The sequence below is a fragment of the Mchenga conophoros genome, linkage group LG3 (assembly GCF_057382185.1).
Source record: "Mchenga conophoros isolate Kocher_MC1m ecotype Shallow Benthic linkage group LG3, M_conophoros_male_GT1.1, whole genome shotgun sequence".
In the NCBI taxonomy this organism is placed as follows: Eukaryota; Metazoa; Chordata; class Actinopteri; order Cichliformes; family Cichlidae; genus Mchenga; species Mchenga conophoros.
In genome coordinates this window covers 11,909,191-11,931,690 of record NC_140528.1, presented here as the reverse complement: position 1 = coordinate 11,931,690, position 22,500 = coordinate 11,909,191, and the positions used below count along the sequence as shown (strand labels likewise).

Genomic DNA, 22,500 nt, shown 5'->3' with positions numbered 1-22,500 from the left:
TGCTAAGTAGACTGCCATTAGGGGCTAACTCTAATTAGGGGTGAATAATTATTAGCAGCTAATACTAATACCGTTTTCTCTTTTTCCTTATAACAACTTGAGCAGCTAATGCTAATTTGATGCGAATTACCATTATATTAGTGAGCAGTTAATGCTAAGTAGGCTGCCATTATTAACTAACTACGTTGACGTGAATTAGCATTATGCGCTACTGCTAATACTGTTTTCTCTTACTTATTAAAAATGATAGTAGCTAATACTAATACTCTTTTCCGTTGGGTAACAACAAAGTGAGGAATTAATGCTAAGTTGGCTGCTTTTAGCGGCTTATTCTAATTAGGGGTGAATAATTATTAGCAGCAAATGCTAATACCGTTTTCTCTTTCCTTATAACAATATGAGCAGTTAATGCTAATTTGATGTAAATTAGCATTATATTAGTGAGGAGTTAATGCTAAGTAGGCTGCCATTAGCAGATAAAGGTAATTTGAGGTGAATAAGCACTAGTAGCTAATGCCAATACCCTTTTCTCTTGTGTTATAATGATGTGAAACGTTAATATTGTTCTCAAACAACAGAATGAGAATGAAATATTGATTCTAACAGGGCCCATAAACAGCATTAGCTTAGCAGCATTAGCTTATCAGAGTCTCCATCATGGTCACACAAATCCTTAGCGGAGCAAAGTGGCCTACTTAGCAATAGCTGCTGTAGAAAGCAAAGGGAAAACAGTATTAGCATTAGCTGCTAAATGTGCACTTGAGAACAAATCTATTGTGAATTCAGCCGTGAATGTAGTGTTTCCAGTAAGCTTCCATTTCCAAATGTTAGCTGCTCCTGTCTGCCTCTTTGTCACACACACAGACTGAAATGATTCACAGCCTTGTTTCATCCTTCTGTCAGTGTCACTGACTGTCACTGTGACTGTGGACATACAGCATGGGAAACACACACATGGCTGATACTTGTATCTAAAGTTACAAAATGTTGTCTCTGTCCAAATATTACCTAACTGTAAGTCTACTTTTAATGAAACTCTCAACATGACTTATCAGTTATCATTAATGTTCCTGCAAACAGACTCCTTGAAGACCCCCTACATAAATATCCATGTACTATCCAGCTAGACTAGTGTGTCTGTCCCTGAAAATATTCCTGCATGTGTGATTGTTCATGTCTCATCTGCAGGAAACAAACAGGAAGTGAGTGAAAGACACAGGAAATGATTCCAGCTCTTCCTCCTATATCAGACATTCTCTCCATACCTGAGAGTGTCCAGTCTCCAGCCTGGATCCTTCAGTCCAGCCGACAGAAGCTTCATTCCAGAGGGACCTGGATGATTGTAGCTCAGGTCCAGCTCTCTCAGATGGGAGGGGTTGGAGGTCAGAGCTGAGGCCAGAGAAGTACAGCTTTCCTCTGTGATCAGACAGCCTGACAGACTGCAGACACACAAAACAACAATCCATCTGTTATCCATCTCTATAGCAGCATAACTAAGTGATGGTTCAGGGTCACCTGATCCAGCTCTAACTATAAGTTTTATCAAAAAGGAAAGTTTGAAGCTGATCGTCAAAGTAGAGAGGGTGTCTGTCTCCTGAACTCAAACTGGGAGCTGCTTCCACACCCAGTCCAACATAGCCAGGCTTTCTTTGCTGCTTTGACAAAACCTCAAATCCCAGTCAGAGATGGTGAGCATCATCACAGTGATCACATCACATCACATCATCACATCATCTGTCTTGTCTTAATGTTGGTTTAAAATGGAGCACTGTAACAAAAAATAATTTCCCCCAGGGATCAATAAAGTATTCTGATTCTGATTCTGCTTCAGGATCTGTGCACGCTCACAGAACAAGGAGACCTTTAAACATCATTTCACTAAATGGATGGACTGAGCTCAGCCTACAGATGAACTGGATAAATAAAGATTTGACCTCAGTGTGCTCAGTGTTCCTGTCTATTCCTAACATATTCCTAACATGATAGCTGCACTTTAGAGCTCTAAAACTGGAACTGACACATATTTAAACTCCACATGTTACTCAGTACATTCAGTTCTGACACTCGCCCACAGTCCAACAAAGGAAACATGGAGATCACATCAGTTTGTCACCAAAGTCTAATTATTCCAGAGGGCAGTGTTGATACAACTAAAGTTATTTTTAAGCAAAGTTGAGTTTTTTATTGTCGCAGTACTTCATGTCTGAAGTATCACTTAAATGCATTACACACTGTTGATGGCAGCAAACAAACCACCCAAACAAACAGAGGTGGGAGGCTTGGGCAGACTACGTAGGATCAGCTTGTGGGAGGAGTCAGGATAAAACCAAAGAAAGACAAGCTAACAAACACCACAGTGAAGTGAGTAGCTACAAACTGCAGGCCGATTAGTGTTGTTGAAGAAGTCGGTCTGAGGAACGTTCTTAGGATCAACAAATGACGGCATGTATGAGCCTCCCTCAAGACGCACCATCACAAGAAGAACACATGAGCTGTAGAAAAAGGAGAGACTTTGAAAGCCACGGCGTTACAACGTGCACCAGCTGTTGGTCTCTCTGGAGACTACTGGGCGTGGCTGGGTAACCATGGTTACTTGGGAGTTACAGTACATGATATTAATGAAGAGTGGGAGCTGCGTTCTATAGCAAACAATTTGTTATGAGGTAATCAGCTGATCTTAGTTTAACCGGAAGCCCTTCACAATAATTGCAATGCCTTTATTTTGTACAACTACCATCAGTTCGTCTGTACTGATGGTAACTTAAAGTCACACTAATGTCGTTTAGTTTCTATAGTTTATGTAGTGGAAGTATACTACAGTACCCTGATCACTGATAGGACAGATTTATGTAGATATACACCTTTGTGTTTAACATTACTGCATTATAGTACTGTGATCTTTGTCCTTATATATGGCTATATTAGCTATACTGATGTACGTACATATAACTGGATATGTAACTTATCTATTCATCTTATTTGTCATGTATTTGTATTGTGTACTTCCTTTTTGTAAGAAACCACACACATGATCACAGCCGCAAGAATCAATCAGTGAAAGAATAAAGTGTCTCAAACCAAACCTTAAGCTCTTTATTCCACATGCTGGGATCATTTGGCCTTCAGTGGTGTTCTGGCTGACACACCGGAGTGACCAGAGTGCTAAAGAGTGAATCGGACACACCAGTGTCATCTCTGATATCTCCACTACATTTAATCGTCCTTCAGCTTGTGGCTGCCGTTAGCTGGTCTGCTAGTTAGCTGATTTGCTATTTAGCCGGTGTGCTAGTTAGCTGGTGTGCTAGTTAGCCGGTTCGCTAGTCAGCTGGTGTGCTGACCAGCGAACCAGTAGGTTACAAGATGAGCTTGTCTGTCTGATGAGCCAGCTCTCTCTGTCTTGGTCATTTTGTCCTTGGGCAAAACCTAACCTACCACTACAACTGTAGCTTACCTCCACCAGTGTGTGAATGTGAGAGTGAATGAATACAGGGAGTGCAGAATTATTAGGCAAATGAGTATTTTGTCCACATCATCCTCTTCATGCATGTTGTCTTACTCCAAGCTGTATAGGCTCGAAAGCCTACTACCAATTAAGCATATTAGGTGATGTGCATCTCTGTAATGAGAAGGGGTGTGGTCTAATGACATCAACACCCTATATCAGGTGTGCATAATTATTAGGCAACGTCCTTTCCTTTGGCAAAATGGGTCAAAAGGAGGACTTGACAGGCTCAGAAAAGTCAAAAATAGTGAGATATCTTGCAGAGGGATGCAGCAGTCTCAAAATTGCAAAGCTTCTGAAGCGTGATCATCGAACAATCAAGCGTTTCATTCAAAATAGTCAACAGGGTCGCAAGAAGCGTGTGGAAAAACCAAGGTGCAAAATAACTGCCCATGAACTGAGAAAAGTCAAGCGTGCAGCTGCCAAGATGCCACTTGCCACCAGTTTGGCCATATTTTGGAGCTGCAACATCACTGGAGTGCCCAAGAGCACAAGGTGTGCAATACTCAGAGACATGGCCAAGGTAAGAAAGGCTGAAAGACGACCACCACTGAACAAGACACACAAGCTGAAACGTCAAGACTGGGCCAAGAAATATCTCAAGACTGGTTTTTCTAAGGTTTTATGGACTGATGAAATGAGAGTGAGTCTTGATGGGCCAGATGGATGGGCCCGTGGCTGGATTGGTAAAGGGCAGAGAGCTCCAGTCCCACTCAGACGCCAGCAAGGTGGAGGTGGAGTACTGGTTTGGGCTGGTATCATCAAAGATGAGCTTGTGGGGCCTTTTCGGGTTGAGGATGGAGTCAAGCTCAACTCCCAGTCCTACTGCCAGTTTCTGGAAGACACCTTCTTCAAGCAGTGGTACAGGAAGAAGTCTGCATCCTTCAAGAAAAACATGATTTTCATGCAGGACAATGCTCCATCACACGCGTCCAAGTACTCCACAGCGTGGCTGGCAAGAAAGGGTATAAAAGAAGAAAAACGAATGACATGGCCTCCTTGTTCACCTGATCTGAACCCCATTGAGAACCTGTGGTCCATCATCAAATGTGAGATTTACAAGGAGGGAAAACAGTACACCTCTCTGAACAGTGTCTGGGAGGCTGTGGTTGCTGCTGCACGCAATGTTGATGGTGAACAGATCAAAACACTGACAGAATCCATGGATGGCAGGCTTTTGAGTGTCCTTGCAAAGAAAGGTGGCTATATTGGTCGCTGATTTGTTTTGTTTTTGAATGTAAGAAATGTATATTTGTGAATGTGGAGATGTTATATTGGTGTCACTGGTAAAAATAAATAAATGAAATGGGTATATATTTGTTTTTTGTTAAGTTGCCTAATAATTCTGCACAGTAATAGTCACCTGCACACACAGATATCCCCCTAAAATAGCTAAAACTAAAAACAAACTAAAAACTACTTCCAAAAACATTCAGCTTTGATATTAATGAGTTTTTTGGGTTCATTGAGAACATGGTTGTTGTTCAATAATAAAATTATTCCTCAAAAATACAACTTGCCTAATAATTCTGCACTCCCTGTAGTGGGATTGTAAAGGGTCTTTGAGGGTCTCGAAAAGCGCTATATAAATGCAATCCATTATTATTATTAAGAGCATCTTTAGGCCTGACTGTGCTCATCCTTCCTCCAACCTCTCCTTACCAAAGATAACAACTACATCAGTATTAGCTCAATAACAATTTCTGCAATTCAATTGTGGACATTCATTTTTAAACCTTGTGTAAAACGATAAAACCTCAAAGTCTGAGCATTATTCTTTGTGCAAACAGCTCTTGCAGGTTCCCCCGGACTTAGGTTATTTTTATTATTTAATTACTTTCCTTTAAGCAGCTGTTCAGGCTACTAAACTCATCCCAGAAATAACAAGTGACACCATTAATAGTAGAGGTGGGAATCACCATACAACTCGCGATACGATATTATCACAATACTTAACGCACGATACGATATTATTGCGATTTTTTAAAATATTTTGCGATATTTAAATTCTGCACATAAAGGTAAACTTTATCAATATTCATTTTATCTAATATCAAAGTCTCACACTCAGTCTTTCTCTCATTTCAGTCAGTTTTATTGTTGACAAACTGAACGGTTTGTATTACAGTCTAGTCCAACTTAACTGAATGCAACCATCTGGTACAATTATAGCTATTCTGAACTATGCAATTTATGAAAACTATGCAGCCCCTTCAGCAACTGAAGAATTTGAAAGTAAATTTAAAAAATATATAATTTTACATTAAATAAAAAAGTTTCAAACTTAATTAAAATTAAACATGTCTTAAATTAAAATAAGTAAACTTTCATGTTTATTGCTGCCAAAAAAAAAGTTAAACACATTTGGACAGTGAAGGAATGTCAGGATTGTTGCTCAGAAAAAGGATCAACATGCTCTGAAGTCAACATGCTCTGAAGTCAACATGCTCTGACTCCAGAGCATGTTGACTTCAGAGAAAAAATTGTTTGTAACAAAATATCGATTTCTGCTGTCCCTGTATCGATACATTATTAGTAAACAAAATATCACGATACTACACAGTATCGATTTTTTCCCCCACCCCTAATTAATAGTGGAGCTAACTTTAACAGGTGAAACTGATTTGACCTATAAGGCTACTGCAGTTACTTCTTATCAGGTTTAGTAGGGAAGACATCTGGATGAGGTAGTTAGTAGTATGTAGTTAGTACCGGGCGACTCCCCTCCCCCACATCGGCACCAGAACCCTGTATTATCTACAGGGTAAGACTGCCTGTTTTATCAAACTATGGCCATTACTACTGTGATCATTTGCAGCCCAGTGTGCCGCTCTCTCTGCTGGGATGAACCACTGGAGCTCACCCAGTCATCCCTTTCTTTCTCTCAAGAAGAAGTGAAATAAATATATTTATTATGTTACGAGTCTAATATTCTTTAAATCAAACTGTAATGAATAAATCAAGCAAGAAGATTTGGTGGCTCCACGTGTTGTAGAAGAAAAGATAAACATCTCATTTTGAGAAATCAGCCTTTAAAATTAAGTACTGTGAATAAAAAACAAACAGCGAGCCAATCAGCAGTCGCCAATATCCTCCTAATTTCATTCACAAAGAAATCAAATATATATATTATGGGCCCAAAGGAGCCTAAATCTTTAAATTAGGCAGTACGTGAAGTATTTTTTTAAATAAACAAAGACATGACTATAACAACTTTTAGTAATTCAGAGTCCAATTATCCACTCAAATGTAAATAAAAGTTCACTTGACAGCTGTAAAAGTTACCTGTTTATACAATAATATAAATCACATTTCAAATGATCATCTGTGGAAAAGTTTGAATCCTGACCTGAGAGTTTCCACTGCACACTGTGAACTCTTTAGTCCAGCGGACAGAAGCTTCACTCCTGAATCCTGCAGGTCAGAGTTACTCAGGTCCAGCTCTCTCAGACTGGAGGACTGGGAGCTGAGGACTGAGCACAGAGCTTCACAGCTTCTCTCTGACAGGTTACAGCCACTCAGTCTGAAAAATAAAAGACAATCTATAAAACAAGTACTCATGTAGAGTTTGTTAATACATTTCACAACATTAAATGTTGACTTTCTATTTTTAAAGGAAACATAAACATACTAAGATACAACATCATATGTATGAACTTTAATTAATAATTCTAAAAACTAAATGTTTTCTGATCTGACCTCAGAGTATTCAGTTTACAGTTTAAACGTTGTAGTCCAGCAGACAGAAGCTTCACTCCTGAATCCTGCAGCTTTCTGATACTCAGGTCCAGCTCTGTCAGACTAGAGGACTGCGAGCTGAGAACTGAGGACAGAGCTTCACAGTTTTCCTCTGAGAGTTCACAGATGTTAAGTCTGAAGATAAAAACATGAATAAAGATTGTTGTTAAAGTGTAATCAAGGTGCAATAGCTTATTGTCTTGTGCTGAGCAGGTTAGTAAAACTTCACTTTAACTTTGAAATGAATAAAAATGCTATGAAACAAGGATAACTGGATAAAGACATAAACATAAACAAAAACAAACATCAAACACATAAACAAACAGAACTAAACATAATACAAATTGATCTGACCTCAGAACATTCAGTTTGGCATGTGGACTCTCCACTGCAGCAGACAGAAGCTTTACTGCTGAAGCCTTCAGGCTGTCGGTACTCAGGTCCAGCTCTCTCAGACTACAGGACTGGGAGCTGACCACTGACAACAGATTTTCACAGCCTTTCTCTGAGACGTTACAGCTGCTCAGTCTGTGAGAGAAAGGAAAAAAACAAAAACAAAAAAAAACAAACAATATATGTGATCAAATTAAATTTGTTTATATGTTGAACCCTTTTTTTTAAAAATTTATTTAAACCTATGAGACTATGAGTGCTACCAGTCCAGTGCACATGATTGGTACCTTGATGGTACCTTGCTCAGGGGTACCACAAGGTAACTATTCGGTGGATTCGACCCCTGACCTTATGATCATGGGGCGACCACTCTGCCTACTGAGCTAATAATTCTGTGTACACTGTCATACAATATTAACTAAAACAATTATTTTAGAAAATTTTAGTAATTCAATAATCATGCTCATTACCTGTGTATTGTGAATAACACTTGATTTTAAACACTAGCTGTATAAAACTCTTCCTGTTAAAGGTGTGTATAAAGGAGATGAGCTGAAATGCAGACTTCATGGAGAATGTTTGCTGTCAGCATATATCAAAGACAAAGCAGAGATCCATCCAGTCTCTTCCACTAAGCCCACAGAGGGACAGACAACCACTCTCACTCACACCTGCATGAAGTTTAGATCACCAGGTAACCTAACTGCATGTCTGTGGACAGTGGGAAGAAGCTGTAGAGGACCCAGAGTGAACCCACTGTAATTCTGTGATAACACTGGTTATGGAAGCCTTACAGTTACATATGGTTACTGACAAGAAACACGACCTTAGAGGCAATTTCAGTAATGAAGACCGAGTTTCTCCCTCCATACAGGATGAAAACATGACAGCACAGCAGAGATTTATATTTAAAAAGGGAGGGTGTGCACTGAAAGTGAGATACAAACTTGAACTTAAATTATGAACATCAGAAAAAGATGTAGGTGAAGTCTGGCAGGTGAAGTTTGTGCTTTAGAATAAAACAACCAAACTCCTGGAGTTGGAGACAAATGAACAAGCTGAGGATAATAAACCTGTCAGACGGGCTGAAGCATCAGAGCTCATGTTCTTATAGGCTGGGTCTGGATTGTCCTTTGATAAGAGTTACAGAACAAAGTGTGTTTTAGAAATGCTGGAGTGAAACATTAAAACTACCATATATTTACCGAGTGACTGATGATCATTTAATTTACTATTTTAAAAAAATGTTACAGTGCTCTTTGAACTCAGCATTTCTGATTTATTTCCCATGATTTTAACAATGAAGCGATGACAACACGTTTACTCACAGAGCTTTGTTGGAGGCTTTGACCACTGGCAGCAGCCTCAGAAGAGCCTCCTCTGAAGCAGAGTATTTCTGCAGGTCAAACACATCCAGATCTTCTTCTGATGACAGTAAGATGAAGACCAGAGCTGACCACTGAGCAGGAGACAGTTCACCTGTGGAGAGACTTCCTGATCTCAGGGACTGTTGGATCTCCTCCACTAGAGAACGATCATTCAGTTCATTCAGACAGTGGATCAGATTGATGCTTTTCTCTGCAGACAGATTCTTACTGAGCTTCTCCTTGATGTACTGGACTGTTTCCTGATTGGTCAGTGAGCTACTTCCTGTCTGTGTCATCAGGGCTCGTAGGAGAGTCTGATTGGTCTGCAGGGAAAGACCCAGGAGGAAGCGGAGGAACAAGTCCAGGTGTCCATTTGGACTCTGTAAGGCCTTGTCCACAGCACTCTGGTAGAAGTGTTTCTTTGCAGATTCTCCTGTTTCAGACTTCTTGGATGTTGTTTGTTGTTGTTCCAGCAGATTGAGTCCAGAGTTGCTGAAGGTCAGATGGACATGAAGAGCAGCCAGAAACTCCTGAACACTCAGATGGATGAAGCAGAACACCTTGTCCTGGTACAGTCCTCTCTCCTCTTTAAAGATCTGTGTGAACACTCCTGAGTACACTGAGGCTGCTCTGATATCGATGCCACACTCTGTCAGGTCTGATTCATAGAAGATCAGGTTTCCTTTCTGCAGCTGATCAAAAGCCAGTTTTCCCAGAGACTCCATCATCTTCCTGCTCTCTGGACTCCAGTGTGGATCTGTCTCAGCTCCTCCATCATACTTGACCTTCTTCACTTTGGCCTGAACCACCAGGAAGTGGATGTACATCTCAGTCAGGGTCTTGGGCAGCTGTCCTCCCTCTCTGGTTTCCAGCACATCCTCCAGAACTGTAGCAGTGATCCAGCAGAAGACTGGGATGTGACACATGATGTGGAGGCTTCGTGATGTCTTGATGTGGGAGATGATCCTGCTGGCCTGCTCCTCATCTCTGAATCTCTTCCTGAAGTACTCCTCCTTCTGTGGGTCAGTGAACCCTCTGACCTCTGTCACCATGCCAACACAGTCAGGAGGGATCTGATTGGCTGCTGCAGGTCGTGTGGTTATCCAGAGGCGAGCAGAGGGAAGCAGTTTCCCCCTGATGAGGTTTATCAGCAGCACATCCACTGAGGTGGACTTTCTAGGGTCAGTTAGGATTGTAGTTTTGTGGAAGTCCAGAGGAAGTCGACACTCATCCAGACCATCAAAGATGAACACAACCTGGAAGTCTTCAAAGCTGCAGATTCCTGCTTCTTTGGTTTCAGTAAAGAAGTGATGAACAAGTCCCACCAAGCTGAACTTTTCCTCTTTCAGCACATTCAGCTCTCTGAAAGTGAATGGAAATATGAACTGGATGTCCTGGTTGGCTTTGTCTTCAGCCCAGTCCAGGCTGTATTTCTGTGTTAAGACTGTTTTCCCAATGCCAGCCACTCCCTTTGTCAGCACTGTTCTGATTGGTTCATCTCTTCCAGGTGAGTCTTTAAAGATGTCTTCTTGTCTGATGGTTGTTTCTGGTCTGTCTGGTTTCCTGGATGCTGTTTCAATCTGTCTGACCTCATGTTCATCATTGACCTCTGCAGTCCCTCCCTCTGTGATGTAGAGCTCTGTGTAGATCTGATTAAGGAGGGTTGGGTTTCCTGCTTTAGCGATGCCCTCAAACACACACTGGAACTTCTCCTTCAGCTTAGACTTAAGGTTACGATGACAAACAGCAGCTGGAAGTTCTGAATAATAATAATAAAAATACAACTTTAACAATCATATTTTACAAAATGCTGATGACAATTTCTGACCCACTGAGAAATGACTGAACACACTGGTGTCACAAATCTCTCATTTATCCAGCAGCTTAAATCTTTAGATAAATCCTCTTACGTCTCTGCAGATGGTCAGCCAGCTCCTCCTGCTTCATTCTCCTCAGGAAGTCCACTGTGATCTTCACAAATGCCTCTCTGCTGTTTCTCCTCTGCTCATCATCCTCCCTCTGAAACTCCAAGCACTGGGGCTTATTTGGATTCAGAGCCTTCTGGATCTTCTTCAGCTCGTTCTTCACAAAAGTGATGATGTTGTCCTCCAGCAGCTGGAACAGAATACTTTATGAATGACCCACCACTCTGAACTTTAGTCCACACAACATCCACTTCTTTACGATCAAGGGGCATATCATCCACGACCTCTTCACCAATTATAGGTTTGACTTTATCTGATTAACTGAGACTTTGTCCACAACTCCATGATCCCAAAACGTTGATTCTGTTCATATGAATGCAGCGATTTCAGTGGGAGAAACATTTCACTGGTGTTCAGAGCTGAACTACCAACAGGTTGATGATCAAAGCCAGAAACTTGGAGATGTTTCAGGTGACTGAGTTGATCGTACAGACAACTGGTCTTAAAGGTTCACTCTGTTTACGCATACAGATCAGTATTTAAGGTTTGACTCTCATCATCCACTGGGGCACAAACTGGGCGTCATCAGGACACAACAACACAGAACAAACACCATCCCCACAGACACAGCAGCCAGCGAAGCAGAAGAACTTCACATCAAGAAGGTCCTGAGTAAATGTGAACGCTGGTTTGAGGGCGGAGTCAAGGAGGCCATTTATGTGAAAAGGAAAGACCATCTCTGAATGGAGGAGGGGCCTAAGGGTACAACTGTCACCATCTTACATGCTGTGATTGCAGCCATTCCCCAGCTCTCTGTGAACTGGACTCATGACCATTGATCAACAACCATTGATCAATGGTCCTGACAATATGCGTACCAATGATCAATGAACTGACCTCCCAGCCCATTGTTCCTTCAGTGGGCTGGTTTCAGTCATACAAATGTCCTGTTTATGAGATTGAAACCTGCAGTCAGCTGAGACTGAAGAAGTCACCTGATGATGATGAAACGTTTCTCCCACTGAAAACATCCAGATGAACAGAATCAAGCTTTTTGGGATTTACGTACCTGGATGATTGAGCATCAAGACACAACTCTGTGACTTTTCTCAGATGAATCAATCCTCTCCTCCAGCTTTGTTTACATCTACCAGCCCTGTGGCGCTGCCCAGGGACAATAATCTATGTGAGAGGTGGAAAGTCATACAGGTGTCTGCTCCTGCCTTCAGTTATTTTATCTACTGTGTGTCAACTGGCTGAACCTCCTCCAACTGTCTACTGTCTCCCTAAACTCAACAATGACTTAGTGATCTATCCATTCTCTGACCAAACACATCCTGCTGCAGGAGGTTAACATAGCAGCCAATGATGATCCCACTCACTGTGAACAACACATTTGGACCTGATTTGCTGCTCTGGTTTACACGTGAACTTCCACTGCTGCTGTCACCAACTTGAGAGGCTCTACAGAAAAACTGGACTTGTCCATAAAAATCATAAACTACATTACAAGGACAGCATTGCTCAATCAACTCTAATTACTACTGACATGTTATCTCTTCTAACTAAGGTACAGACACTCAAACTTGCTGCTTTCAGTGAGAAGTCAAATGTCTGAATATGAGCTGGAAGCTGCTGAGAGTCCTCCTCCTTCCCGTGGGGTTTACTTTCTCTACTACTTTCACTATAAACACGCCCCTTTCATGCACCTGCAGAGGGCCACCAGCAGATGGAGCTGTCTTAAACAAATCCACTTGGATAGTTAGCTGTAGATGACTTTATCAGTATGATTGTAGGATTTTGAGTTATTCTTTAGATTTATTTAAACTCTTATATTGTGCACAAGTGTTGAGCGACCCATAATTTCTCTGTACTTTTCATAAGAGCAGCCAGACTTTCAGCTAGTTTTTCTTTGCTCTGCAGGTTTTATGAAGGTGTGTCAAAGTTGTTCTTTGGACATTAGCTGCTTTTTAAATCATTTTCAGTCCTCGTACAGAAACACTCTTCAAGCTAAATCCAAGTGTGTTAGACCAGAGTTAACCTGATAGATATGTGTGGGTGTGTAACTCTTAGAAGCTGTTTGGCTGCTTTTTATGGGGGCTGGGTCTTTGGAAAGTGTTTTAGTAACACACCCTGAACTGCACACTTTAACAAACAACATGAGATTTTAACAGTAATGTAAAACTCATGTGATTCACTGTTATTAAGCACAAACACATCTATGGCCCTGTTTCCATTAGCAGCTGCTCAGATCGACTCACCACAGGTCGCCACGACTGGACTGGATCCACTGGTTTCCATTACAGTTGAGGACCACCTAATGTGGTCGTCTCAATACAGCCGAGTGTCAGCTCACATCATTAGTAAGTGCTAATGCTGCTAATTTCCATCATATTTGTCATTTATTGCTCAAAGTTATTGAAGAAACAGTTATTCAGCTTCATTCCCACTGATCTCGACTACAAACTGTTTCACTTTGGTTTCTGTTTAAAGCCTCGATGTTTAAAACGTTTCCCTGTGATCACATTTGCACCGTCTGATTTCAAAGTTTGTTTCTTTTGGTCATTTAGTCCACAGAGTCCTTGGTGTTCTGAAAGGGACCTATAAATAAATGCATTATTATTAATAATAAAGTAGTTGTTGTACATGTACAGACCATAAATATGGAGTCCAGCTGTGTTTGATGCTGCTGGGCAGACTGACCACTGGGACCCTCTGAGCTCTGCTGCTCCACTCTGTGGAGGAACCATGAAGGATTAGATCAACACAGGATAAAGATCCAGGAGTTTCTGCTCAAATAACTTCATCTGAATCAAGTCTGTCAAGTTTTAGACTCTCAGATTCTGAAGATATATTTTCTGTTTTCTATGAACTTTCTTTCATCAGTGATGGAAGTGATGATGCTGCAGAAGCTCAGAGGAAACTTTGAGAAAACTGTGATGAACCATCAACTAATGCTCTCAGGAGGCCAAAGGTCCCTGAATGTAACTGTGCAGTAGATTCATCGAGTGTTTGAAACCTGACCACTTCCATATGTTTTCATTCTAACACAAGAAGTCCTTTTCTCATTGCTTTGATTTGAGTTTTCATTTGAGTTTTCCGAGTCTCGTATTTGGAGTCGAGTCTAATCAATGATCTGACAGAAGAACATTAAAAAGGAGTTACCAGTGCTGTCAAAATTAACATGTAGGGTTAGGGTTCATCTGTTATCATGATTAACATGATAAAAACCTTTAACACGACACATCTGGAGAGCAGAACAACTCAAAATCCCTGAAATGTTTCTATCAACACAATTCGGGCAGTTTGTCCGAGTAGAGTTACCTTTGCACACGTGCAGATGTGCAGCACATCTGTTAGTGACGGCAGCTGAACCAATCAGCTCAATATGGAAGATGACAAACACACACTGACCTCCCGATGGAAAGTTTGAGCATTAAAAAAATAACAAGACGGACCAGCCGACCAACATGAAGGACTCTGCACATCGTGACAGAAGGAATTTTCTTTTCACCGAAGCACTTCCAGCTTAAAATATCACAACAATGCAAAGCACTGATGACACAACTGCCAAGTGGACAAACTGCAGACCTGTTAGTGTTGTTAATAACATAGTTTTGGTTCCTCGTGTCAAAGACTTGAAGAAGAGTGACAGAGAGTGTTAGACTGCTGCAGGATCAGTGCCACCTCCACAGACCTGTGAAGAAAATGATGGTTTGACAGATGGGCTCAGATTCAGGATCAGCTGAGGAGTTTGTGGCTGACAGAATCCTGCAGGTACAGAGCAGAGCCCATCATTAGCATGCAGGACTGTCCCTGGGGGGGGTCGGCTCATTCAGGAGCTTAATCAATGTTTACATGTTCAATAAACATGTTAAGTGTGTAAATTTGCCCTTTTCTCTCGAGTCTGTTTGCTCATGAAATGAACTTTGATTCGTTTACATTAAAAATGATGTTTAATGGTGATTCATCCAAATGAATCCACAGTAACCCTGTGATGAGTCTGATTAAACATTTTCATTAACAGCAGTAATATAGATTATATATTATTATATATTAGTGCACACTTAGCTTTTAGTATATATGTTTGTTACAAAGTTGTATTTACAGCAGAGAAGCTGAGTTAAAGACTGAAAACTATTCAAAGTCTCTTTGAATTGAAGCGTTTAACATTCTTTGTGTTTATTCTGCATTGACTTCATTATATGGTGTAAACGTCTGTTACAGGCTTAAATATAAAGTTGGAAAAATGTAACTGCAGCTATTGATCAAGTAATTGTGATTAATCAGGATTAATGACAGAAGATTGTGTCATTAATTAGTCATGTTTTAATCTACTGACAGCACTAGTGTTCACTCTGGTGCCTCCAACTGTTTTACGCCCTTTCAACACCTTCGTGGTCAAAAGTGTACACGCACAAAATCTACAATAAAATCCTCACGCAGCAATAGGACAGACACACAATCCATTTATCTCTGTGTCTCAAACACACACACGTGTATTCAAAGCCTCGATTTGTTCATATTTCATCTGTTGTGTTTTTATCTTCAGCGTTTTCAGTGTTGCTGCATTTACACCAAAAATGTTTCCATTGATGAATCAGATTGATTTGAATGTGTTTCATCCATACAAATCCCTCCCTGGTGGTCACATGACTCTATAACATAACAGGAGTCATGTGACAAGAGTTTCATGCTGTAAAATGTCAAAATGGTTGAATGTGGTGGAGTAAAAATGTGAGATATCAACGACTTTTCTTCAATATGAAATGTTTGCAGGGCCTGACAGGAAGTGGACGGACGCTCTGATCACTTCCTGTTTGCTGAAGTGGGTTTTCAGTTGTTTAGAAACCAAAGGCTTGTTTTAAAAGACAGTTTAAATGGGACTGAGGGAACGACGGGTTTGTAGTTTATATCCAACAACATCAAGCAGTTTAATCAAAGAGTTCATGTTGCTAACAGCTCACCTCTCTGCAGCAGACACAGGCTGCACTTTAAAATGAATGTAGCGCTCTTCAGACCAGTCACTCTGTAAGGACACAGAGCTGGCTTCAGGTTCATGTTTACGTTTAGTTCCTTGTTTCTTCCTGTGAATAATGATGCAGCAGTGATGTGAGTGCTGAGCTGTGACATGGAGAAGAGTCATGGACAGTTAGAGATGGTCATCTCACCTCTGAGCTTTGGTCTGACTCTCATGTTCCCCACACAGAGTGCTTTTAGAGGGAGGGACTCCCTCCTCTCTGTCCTCACACTGATCCATGCTGCTCAATTCACATCAGCTCACACACACTTTCTACCTGCAGAGGAAACACAAATCATTCATGTGCACATCAGCTGAAATCCTCCTTTCATCATGTGTGCTGTCCAAATATCAGCTGCTTCTTTCCTGCTTCATCTCAGTGTCAGCTGGTTGCAGTCAGACAGCAGTGTGAGGCAGAGGAAGCTGCCATCAGCTGCTCTGCTATCAGTCCACTAGATGGAGCCTGAAGCACACACGATGCATTCACTGACACACACTGATTCACTGTGACTGGAAGCTTCAGTCAGTCCAACACGTGTGAACAACATTTTAAACCTTTCAGCTGATCCAGGATTCAAAGAGGATCAGCAGAGTTAAAGCTTCACACTAATTCTTCCTGCTGAGTTTGCAGAGAACTGCACACACACTGATTCACTGCTAATGAGAAGCTTCTTCCATCCAGTAATTCATCATCCATCAGCTCTGCTGCTGCTCTCAGTCCTGGACTCTGATCACAAACTAAAAGCAGCTTTTTAACTCGTGTCTGTAAGAACTCTTAGTGTTAGCTTAGTGCTAGCTTAGCGTTAGCTTAGTGTTAGCTTAGCGTTAGCATGCTGTGTGCTAGCTTAGCGTCAGAGCTCTGCAGGTGTCTCGTGTGTAAATATTAATCACAGTGACAGTAAAGGAGGTAAAGGGCTGTGACGTCATCACGTACGCTGCGTCCTCTGTGGGCTCTGAGTGAACTCAAAGTACAAACTACAAGTACACAAACACGAACGTAGCTCAGAGTGGCGGACACACTCGGCCTCGTTGGTCCAGCTGTGAGTCCGTTACCGTGAACTATGGAGCGGCAGATTTGTGCTGAACTAAGCTGCACACAGCTGATGTTAGCCAGGAAACATTACACACTGACTTTAATGGAGAGACCGGAAATACAAACACACACAGTTTGTTGTGTGAAGAAATCAAACACGAGCTGAACAAACAGTAAAGTTCCTAAAGACAAACTGTTAAAGGAGGAAACAAAGCAAACTTACAGTTCCTTCACACACCAACAACAAGCTCCACTCCACGAAGTTCAGGAAGTGACAGTAAACTTTGAGCAGGAAGGAAACACCCAAAGAGACGTTTGAGGACAATAAGGAGCATCGGGACACTGTGCTGCGTTCAGGTGCACCTGGGAAACTCCAAACCTCTGGCAGGCTGTGATTTATTTCTGCTGGTTTTCCTGTTTGAAGCACAAACATCCGTCATCACTTTGTTGTTGTTCTTCCTGCAGCGTTTAAATGTTTCAGCACTGACCTGATGTTTCTTCAAAGCTCATTTCAACCTGTTGAAGTCATGAATGAAAGTGCAGACTGAGAGTGGATCACATGATGTTTGAGGTGTGTCATGTGACATGTTCAGTATTGTCACACATGTCTAGATTGTCCCTGATATCATAACTGCTCAAAGACTGATGATTATATTTGAAGAATTATTCCTGATGGCAGCAAAGTTTGAATGGAGCTCTCTGTCTGTGCTGATTTGTCGCCCTCTGGAGGTCAAAGCACAAACCTACAGGGCAGCTGGGGAACAGCAGGGATCTGAAATCATACGAGATGTTAGTGAGAAGAACAAACGGACTTAAGATGGGTCGAAGTGATCAAAGTTGATCTAAAACAGAAGATAAATCCAAAGCAGCATCAGATGAATGTTACCATTTCCAGTTATGGTGCCCTTCATCTAATATGGAAATGTGTTGTTTTTTTTGCCGTGTTGTTGTTCTTCCTATTGTGTTTAGGCCAGAGATGCTCTTCAAACAGCGGACAGACATGACCACATTACAAGAACATGGTGTGAGTCCGATTTGATATTCCAGTCAACGCTGAGAGACCTTAACCAGGAAGTCAGAGGTCAGCTGATGCTGCGAGCAGGAAGTGAACCAAGGGAAAGGTCCACTCTACTCAATCTCAAAGAAAATATGCTGGTATTTGTTGATGTTGATGGTACAATAAAAATATATAATATAATAAATAATAAAATATCATGTGATGATGAGATGTGTTGTTGGTGTTTGTATTTTCTGTAAATGTCTTTTTTAATGTAAATGCTTTGTTCCAGACGGACAGGGAATCAGTTGCTGTACGATGACATCATCTTGATGTTGACGAGGAGGGCGAGAAAAACTAGTTTTGTCCTGCAGATGGCGATCTTGCACCGTGTCCAGAGAGCCGACACTTTGATGGTGCTGCTCTACTCAGCTTACTTTAGCCTGGGTTGGACTCTGTATGAGCAGCTTCCACTCTGGTTTCACTCTTAAACACACTTGTTTGATTTCACTTGTAAAAGTTGAAGAATAAATATTTTATTACAAAATTATTTGTTGATGCATTTTTTTAGGGTCAAATATCTTGTTTGATTTGAGGAATGAACTGTTGAGGTGGAAAAAGTGAATCAGGTTAAAATAGTGGTGCTTTATATCAGTGAAGATGTATAATGTAATTTAAAATGTTGATGATGGGTTGTAGTGGGCTTGTACTTACAAAACTGCCTCATTTTATTGGAACGATCCACAGTTGCATCCATTCACGGATGACATCTGACATCATTTGACATCTGGTCTGAACACGTTTGTACACAAGATGCCTCAGTTCTGGATGTTCCCACAGACTCCTCTGTGCACCTAAAGGAAAGGTCAAGGGTCAGCAGCACATGTAGTTGGGACAATTCTTCAGTCGCACAAACTACACAATCATTTTCCTCCAATGACGACTTTTCACTTGCAGAAATGGTCCTGTGTGATTTCCAGGCTGTGATATAAAAACTAGTTCCTAATGGCAGCGACTCACTCAGTAAACATGTGTTTCCTTCACCAACCTCACACACAGATCCAATAAGATCAGGAAGTGGGCAGTATAGTACAATATGTGTTATTCTGTGCTGCACTGCCCAAACTAAAGATCTGCTGAAGTGTTGGAAATGATCCAGATGTTTATTTTGGACGATACAGCAGAAGATCAGACATGAAAGTGGAGATAACACAGAAGACCTGCAGCAAAGGTCAGAGGTCAGACTGGGCCCTGGATTCAACAATGAGCCAATGATCATCAAGCAGTGACTAAAGCAGAGCCCTGACGTTCTGACATTCATCACACAGTCAGAACAAATGTCTGCTGATGACTTCATCTCATGAAACGACTGATAGATGTCAGTTCATTGATCAGCTGAGCTGCTGATCTTCATCGTCACAGAAACATTCAGCTTGTTTCAATCAGTAAATAACTCCCACTACTCCCAGTTTGAACTGTTCCCACTCAAAATGCTGTGAGAACAATGATCATTGTAGGACTTCACAAACATCACGTGTTGTTTTCCACATGTAAGATCAGCAAACACACAGAAACTTCCTGTTGCCACACACGGCCTCTAAAATCTCTTCCACGCTTTCTGTCTGAAGTCCACTCTCTGTGTCGGATCCACAGGAAACAACAAGATCTTATTAACATGGTTTTCAATGTGTCTCCTTCCAAAAAGTCCAACCAATGAACAAATGTGTGTATTTGTGGAGGCCGAACAAAAGCATGACACATTTCTCTGTTTCTATAAACTGGAGTCAAACACAAACATGAAGAGTTTCACTGACAGACTCCAAAATGCCCCCACAGTGGATCAAAGGGAAATCCTACAGTGTGGCCAGAGACTCTTAATGGCTCCAACATCAACACATCCACAATGTTGGATCCAGTTCTGCCTCACAGAGTTACTAAGACACACCCTCTGCAGCATCACAACAGCTCCACCTGCTTCACCTGCCTCCTCAGCATCTGTACAGCTGAAGAGAAAAGAAAGGCTCCAACAGCTCAAATCTACAAAGGATTCATGAAGTTTCATCCAACAATAACATGTTTGCCTTCCACACTTCTATTATTCATGATCACAAACACAAAGAACTTGTGCAGCCCTGATATCAGCCCTAATATATGAGTGTGTTTGCCCAAAGACTGAAACAGCATCAACATGACAGCTGTAAGAAATCTTCTCTCAGCCTTGTTTGGCAGAAGATCCCTGCAACAAAGATTGTAGCTGAAAGATGATGTGTGTAAAGTTTGCTCTGTGGGAGGGTCGAGGCTGTTTTTAGACCTTTGATAGTTTCCAATCCAGTTCTGACAGACAGGAATAAAAACAACATCATTAAGATCAGATCATGGAGCTGTTTGCTGCCTTGTTTCTATCTTCACATTACAAGACTTTACTACAATAAAGATGCTGACATGTATCTGTAGCAACAACATCATTGAATCTAGAACAACTGGAGCCAAACCAGTGGCTCTGCTGGGATCACTGGTGAGCCAACACTTCCTTGTTGATGCAGATTTCAGGGCTTCCTTTTGCTCCTCCGTTATAACTGTTCTCTCTTCTCAACACATGATGACACAAAGGAATCAGCAGTGACAAAGATGATGCTGAAGAGAAGCACACACTTCACACATATAACAGAGCAGTGCAGTTACACACACCTCTGCTCGACATCAGGCCTCAAACAAAGACACAAAACACTAACTTGACTCTAAACAGAAGAAACGAGCAGCTGTTTCTGTTCTGTGCTTATTTATATTTGACACACATGCTTCTCTTTGTGCAAACACACATCGCACTATAAGGGTAACCTCGCACACAATGATTGGACAGCACAGTGATGATGCTGGGAGATCCTATACGCAGCAACACAGAAACACTGAGAACTTTAAACAATGATGGAAAGTGTTATAAATGACTTGTTGGCCTCTGATCTGTCACAAACAGCTGAAACGTGTCTCTCATGAGTCACATGAAGGTTTTTGACAGAAAGGACAAAAAGTAGCTGCAGTCAGTTTGTGTCATTTTTATATTTATTCATCTGGGAGAAAAATCTGAGGGACATTAAAACGTGTTTTCAACAGAGACAAGAACATGAATATAACAGAACAGGTAAATGAACATGTTTCAAGTAAACAGCTGGACTGATCAGGTCCAAACACAGAGTGATAAACTTGTCAAACAGCTGTCATATCTTTATATAGAAGCTCTTTATAAATGCTGCTCACTGCAGTCTGTTTACTAATAATGTCAAAGTGTTAGAAACACAGAAACATCAGAATGGTCTTTGTTCACAGAAACCTGTCTGGGATCCTTTGTTGTTCTTTTGATGCAGAGTTACATTATAAATATAAAGAGTTATTTCAGAGTCTCATCAGTTTTCCTGCATGTCTTTATTTAACACATCAGCAGGGCTGAAGCTCTCATGTTAAACACACACTGATCTATGGACACGTTCATGTGTTTCTAACAGAACCAGGCTGTTATCAGCCTGCACTAACATTATGTCACACACACTGAATGTAACAGTGACAGTTTACATCATCACACAATCAGCTGTGATTGTTTCACTGTCATCAAACGAGTCAACAGGAAGTAGAATCAATAGAAACCAATCATTTACTGACAGCATGTCTGATGGAAATAAGTGCAGATTATGTATGAAGTCTAACTGCACACAGTAACTGTGTTACAATAAGGACTTAACAGCGCCCTCTGCTGGAGTGTTTCAGTACTGCGTTAACTAGAATACACCACCTCCTCCTCACACCACCTGCTACAGCTCTACTCTTCTATGACTACAGTCATCCACAGCACTGATGTGAGGTCACATGGTTCATATGTAAGGAGCACAGCTGACCTCAGGTCAGTTTAATGACTGTGAGCAGCAGCTGTGTTATTGTCACTGTGACAGGGAGACACTCTCAGACACAGCGCTCATGTCAGCTTGTTCTCATGCAGGAGGATCAGGAGCTCCATGTTTGTCTTTCTGTTTGAATCATGATGTGTTTGTGCCATCAGAGTCTGTCATGAGTACTCAGGGTTTCACAGCAGCTCTTCTGGATGCTGACGAGGACTCCAACCTCATGTTTCACCTCTCTGAGCTTCTGATGTCTGTGAACACTCGTGTTTCTTCTCTGGGCTCATCTGGACAAAAACACCTTTCTGTGTTTGGCTGCAGCCTCATTCTGACTGACAGGAAGTGTGTTATCCATGAGCTGCACTTCTGTGAGGAAGTTTCCTGCTGTGTTTCCTGTCTGTGGACAAACACGAGTGTTCCAGCTGAGGACTTGGTTCCTTCCACCTGTCCATACAGGACATCACGCTGTCTGCAGCTCTGTAAATGCAGCTCCAGGTCCTTCCACGTGCTGCTCTGTATTTGTGCAGTTTGTAGTGTGTCCTGGGAAACGTAGCACACATGGTGTTCTTCTGCTGTTTCCTCCTTTCACTGAGTGTGAAACACTGACGCTGTGCTGTTGTTCACAGAGGGGAGCTGAT

At 41.4% G+C, this 22,500-nt stretch overlaps 2 protein-coding genes and 1 long non-coding RNA gene across 4 annotated transcripts in view; 1 reads left to right on the top strand and 2 right to left on the bottom strand.

Annotated features, from left to right (window-relative positions):
* The window catches only part of LOC146577274 (protein NLRC3-like), a 276,198-nt gene that overhangs the window by 230,864 nt on the left and 22,834 nt on the right, over positions 1–22,500 (bottom strand). Inside the window, exon 5 of one of the 2 annotated variants that reach the window (XM_085252740.1) lies at positions 15,893–16,012. In XM_085252740.1, the coding sequence (XP_085108866.1) occupies positions 15,893–16,012 (120 nt within the window). Of the gene's footprint in view, positions 1–15,892; positions 16,013–22,468 lie in introns of those variants that run through there. The other variant, XM_085252731.1, reaches the window with a different exon arrangement.
* LOC146577275 (NACHT, LRR and PYD domains-containing protein 12-like) overlaps positions 1–22,500 on the bottom strand; it is a 138,933-nt gene that overhangs the window by 93,616 nt on the left and 22,817 nt on the right. The window lies entirely within an intron of this gene.
* LOC146577276 (uncharacterized) lies at positions 17,927–18,507 on the top strand. The gene is made up of 2 exons (XR_014889360.1): positions 17,927–18,133; positions 18,268–18,507. It is a non-coding gene; the product is annotated as an uncharacterized LOC146577276 (long non-coding RNA).